This window comes from Acanthisitta chloris, unplaced genomic scaffold, assembly GCF_000695815.1.
Source record: "Acanthisitta chloris isolate BGI_N310 unplaced genomic scaffold, ASM69581v1 scaffold45185, whole genome shotgun sequence".
Taxonomy (NCBI): domain Eukaryota; kingdom Metazoa; phylum Chordata; class Aves; order Passeriformes; family Acanthisittidae; genus Acanthisitta; species Acanthisitta chloris.
Window position 1 is genome coordinate 1,019 of NW_008673993.1, and position 4,438 is coordinate 5,456.

Below are 4,438 nucleotides of genomic sequence, written 5' to 3' on the forward strand. Positions count from 1 at the left end.
AAAGTTGGTTGCTTTCAGGCGGAACAGGTAATGTTCTGAGGTTTTGAGCTCTTACAGTCTCATCATTTGGAAGCTCTGATGCAGCTTTTAAATTTCATAACACTCAAATGGTCTTGTGTCTGAATATAATGGTCTTTCATATTTTGTTTTCTCAGGGCAACTCAACAGTTAATGGGGCCCAAAATACTGTCTCCCGACTAGCACTTAGAGAATTCCAGACTAGTGCTATCAGCAGGGACATTGACACTGCTGCCAAATTTATTGGTGCTGGTGCAGCCACAGTAGGTGTGGCTGGTTCTGGTGCTGGTATTGGAACGGTCTTCGGTAGTCTAATCATTGGTTATGCCAGGTAATCCATCTCTCTCTTCGCAAAACTCTTGACTTGTGTGCAGGTGTATCTTGAGAAAGCACCCCCAGATCAGCTAATAAACTCTGTTAATGATTACTGTCACTGATAGACATGGCTGAATAGAATCATATGGAACTGTGCTATATTCATGTGTTGTCAGAACTTTGTACACTGTACCTGGAGGAGAGCCATGAAAGAAATTGCAACATTAGACTTGGTGCTTCAGTCACTCAAGTCCAGTGGTTTCAGCCCTCAGTTCCAGAACTGAATTAAAAATCCAGCCTGGATCTTTTCCCCATGTGAGGGGAAAAGTCCTAAATAAAAATGTTATGAAACCTGGTAGTAAGGAATGTGAGTTTGCATGCTTTATAGTCTTCATACTCAGGGTTGTTTAGAAATGGATGCTTAATTGGGTTTTCTAGCACAATCAGCTTTGCTTCTCAGTATGTGTGATAACTATCAAATGAGTTATCATTCCTTCTAGAAATCTCAAGGAGTGAAGGTGGGAATTTTGTAGTAGGGATGAACTTCTTCCAGATAATTTCACATTTCTGTAGTAGAACTAGTTCATGTGGAGTCATGGAAGAGCAGAACTGATAAAGGCATAAAAAAGGTTCTGTGTTCTTCGTTACTCTTTCAGTCAGTTAAGATTAAGTCTTACTTCTTAATAAAGATTTTTAAGCCCTACTAAAGACAAGGAAAGGTTCCTTTTTCACTTGAAGAAATGTTTTCAGTACAAAATTATGTATCATTTCTTTGAATTTGGCATGAAAATGTCAGTAGGAGTAATAACATTACTTCATAGTTGTATATTGAACTTTTTTCCTCACACACTTCCTGAAGGTACATTTATTGCGTTTTTGCAACAAACTGCTGTGTATTTTATTTCCACTCTAGGTGGTTTCAGTTCCTGTATCTGTCTTGAGAGCTACTTAAAACATTATTCAGATAAACTTCCTTGGAGTATAGTTCTCGTGTCACATATGTGGCATAAGTGTATAAGTAATAGTGCTGATAGTTCCTGCATGGGAGAATGTAGAGAAGTCAAAATCAAAAGTATATATGAATGTAGTCACAAAAACTATTCAGTTGTAAAACTCTTATCCAATCTGCATAATATGAATCTAGTCTTAATTGCCAACTCATTTGTCTTCAGTGAAACCCTTACCAAAAAATGAGTTCTGCTTGGATGTATTGGATTTTCATGTTACAGAACCTGTAGCAAGGAAGTGTGAGGTTAAATTATGAAAAATACCTTAATTGTGAAGATTAAAAAGGTCTTACTACTTTGCTTTCTTTTAGAAATCCTTCTCTGAAGCAGCAGCTGTTCTCATATGCTATCCTGGGATTCGCCCTGTCCGAAGCTATGGGTCTCTTCTGTCTGATGGTTGCGTTCTTGATCCTGTTTGCCATGTGAATGGAGATCTGCCTGTAATAGTGGCATTGGAATGTAACTGCATTTTATGGGACTCCCAAAATGTTGGTGTCATGGAAATTGATGCTATTTCCAAAGTCATTTCATTAAAGATAACAACTTTAACGGTCAACTTGTTGCCTGAATTTATTGTCTTTCTCACTAGGATATGTGAAATATGCATTTTGTCACTCAGTCACCACGGGTTTCTCCTGATAATGGCATATTGCATAGGACCCTTCAAACTTGACTTCAAGTCAGATATTTATTAACAGAGATGGGCACATCCCTTGTTTAAGTTCATGTGGAGCGTCTTTGAAAGATTAAAGGATACAGAGATTAAGTGTGAAAGGCCTTGTTCCTTTTTCCTCTTGTTTTAAACTTCCGGAGTTATCTTTTTGCAGTTTGTTTTTCCTCAAGCTAGGTGACACATAAGTTATTCAGGCACCTCTTGGTAGAAGGAGCTAAACACAAGTTCATTAAACTGATAGTTCTCTTTGCATCAGTTTGGTTACATTATAAATTTTGATCACCATGGTAAAAGTTTTCCATGTGGATCTGACCAATGACCCCATTGAAGTAAGCTAATGATTGCTGTAGTTTGGTCCAAGACATTTAGTTGTGATACGTTGATATTATACTCAGTTACTGCATTCTTGGCATCACCTAATTAAAAGGGAGAACTTCGAGCTTCCTGATTTTGTAAAGTCAGCCTTGCATTATCTTGTAAACTCTTTTAAGAGCATTAGGATCAAAGCATCTTTGTTTAAAAAAAATGCCTGCAGTATCTAGCTTTGCTTCTCATAGTATGTGTCTTGTAGCAATCTAAATGCATTTATGGTGTCATTTACATTCAGAATGAAATACTGTGTGCTATTATGTACTAATCTGGTGGGGTTTGATAGCATCTCAAACTTCATTCAGAATATTAAATAATGGATCTGATCATTTGACAAATACAAGCTCAGCTTCTTAAGACTGGGAGCAAGCTTTTGCCATCTTGCTGTTGAAAGGGTGATTACTGAGCTAAATTTGGGAAACTTTAAGCTGCCGATCTTGTAGGAAATGGAGAAATCACTAATGACTGTCAGATCAGTGCAAGGTGCAGGTTAAGATTTAGTTTTCATCTGAATTAAGAAGCAGTAAATTGGTATTCACAGAGACATGGTTGAGTGGTGGACTTTTCAGTGCTAGGTTAATGATTGGACTTTAAAAGACCTTAAAAGTGTTCCAACCTAAATGATTCTATGATTCATGTAGCCTAACTTGGATCTAGCATGATAAGTTATTTCCCCCATGTGCTCTTAGGAGAAACAGTTATCTTGAAAGGATTACAAAGTTACTGTGTACATACAGAGAATGTCCTTGGTGAGCTTTAGGAGTGTAGAGTATCTAGCATCTTTTAAAAGAATCAGCTTTAGCACAATATTAGTAGGGCCTTATATGACTAGATCTGGAAGTCTGGAGGACAGAGAGGGGTAGGAGGTGAATATTGCAGTATCTTCCATGCGGTCTATGCTCATGCAGTGTTGATTTTAGGAACTTGCTAAAGCTGTTCTGTAGCAGAGCTGACATACAGTGCTTTTATCAGCGATGAAAGGTAGATAATGATTGCTAGAGCTCTAGGCTAAAGCTCATCTGTGTACTGCTGTCCTGGTAGGTAATGACCTTTGTTCTGTTCTTTTAGTAGGCATCTGAGGTGGTAATCTGTATTTCCTAAAATCAGTGGACTAAATTCAACCTTCAGATTTCCAGATCACTCCAAGCATCTTCACACTTGTCTGCAAGAGCTCCAGCTTTGTTAATTGTACTTACGAATTTGTTTTCATATAAAATGTTTCTGATGAGTTGTAATTGTGAGTTTGGTGTAGATAAAAAACCTTGACAAGCTACTGCTCTTTAATGTCAATAAGAAGCTACCTGAGTCACCATCAGTTTTTGGAATAATGACTTCTGGATTTACATCCCATCTTTTACCATGTGCTTCACCCTGTCAACATGTGCCCTTTTTCTTGTGACCAGCCTTGCCTGAAAGCCGGCGGATATCTTGGGTGATCCTGTTTGTGGATGTGAAGGCTGTTCTAGTAGTAGCATCTCCCCATGCTTGTTAGCTTTTAACTTGCTCTTAGACTGCTGAACATAGGCCAAACTCACAAAATTGCTGTTTGGTTATGCCAATCATGAATAAATTGGATCTGGGTTTTAGATAAATACTAATCAAGGACTTTCAAAACATGGCAACAAACCATCACATAGAGGATTATCCCTCTTAAAGACAATAAGGGACTTAGAGTCAATGAGCGATGGGCAGATGTTCACAGCTGAATGATTACAGGGCACATTGAATCCCTTTCTCTATTCCTCTTATTTTCTCTGTTTTTGCTTAGTTTCAGTGGTTACTTAAGCACTTTAACAGCTTGGACAATTTGAGTGGTCTGACAAAGAGCACTTTGTTTTCCTAAAATACTCACAAAAGAGACAAGTATCAATGTGTAAAAATAACCCAATCCCAACCTCTTTGCATCAATTGGGCAGCAGCAGACCAAGGTCTCTTATCTTTTCCATAAGACTTCACATCAAGAAATCTTTCTACAGGTAGAAAAAACAGATTTAAAGTTTCCTGAGGTAATAATGCAGGCTTCACTGCCCTGAAACCTTTTTCACAGGAGGTTCTG

General features: G+C 38.0%; 1 protein-coding gene across 1 annotated transcript in view; it reads left to right on the top strand.

Annotated features, from left to right (window-relative positions):
- Nucleotides 1–1,896, top strand: part of ATP5G3 (ATP synthase, H+ transporting, mitochondrial Fo complex, subunit C3 (subunit 9)) — a gene marked incomplete at its 5' end in the record, with an annotated part of 2,193 nt that extends 297 nt beyond the window's left edge. The window contains 2 exons of the mRNA XM_009075138.1: nucleotides 156–349; nucleotides 1,652–1,896. Coding sequence (XP_009073386.1) covers nucleotides 156–349; nucleotides 1,652–1,766 — 309 coding nt within the window. The remainder of the gene's footprint in view (nucleotides 1–155; nucleotides 350–1,651) is intronic.
- Nucleotides 1,897–4,438: the final 2,542 nt, after the last annotated feature.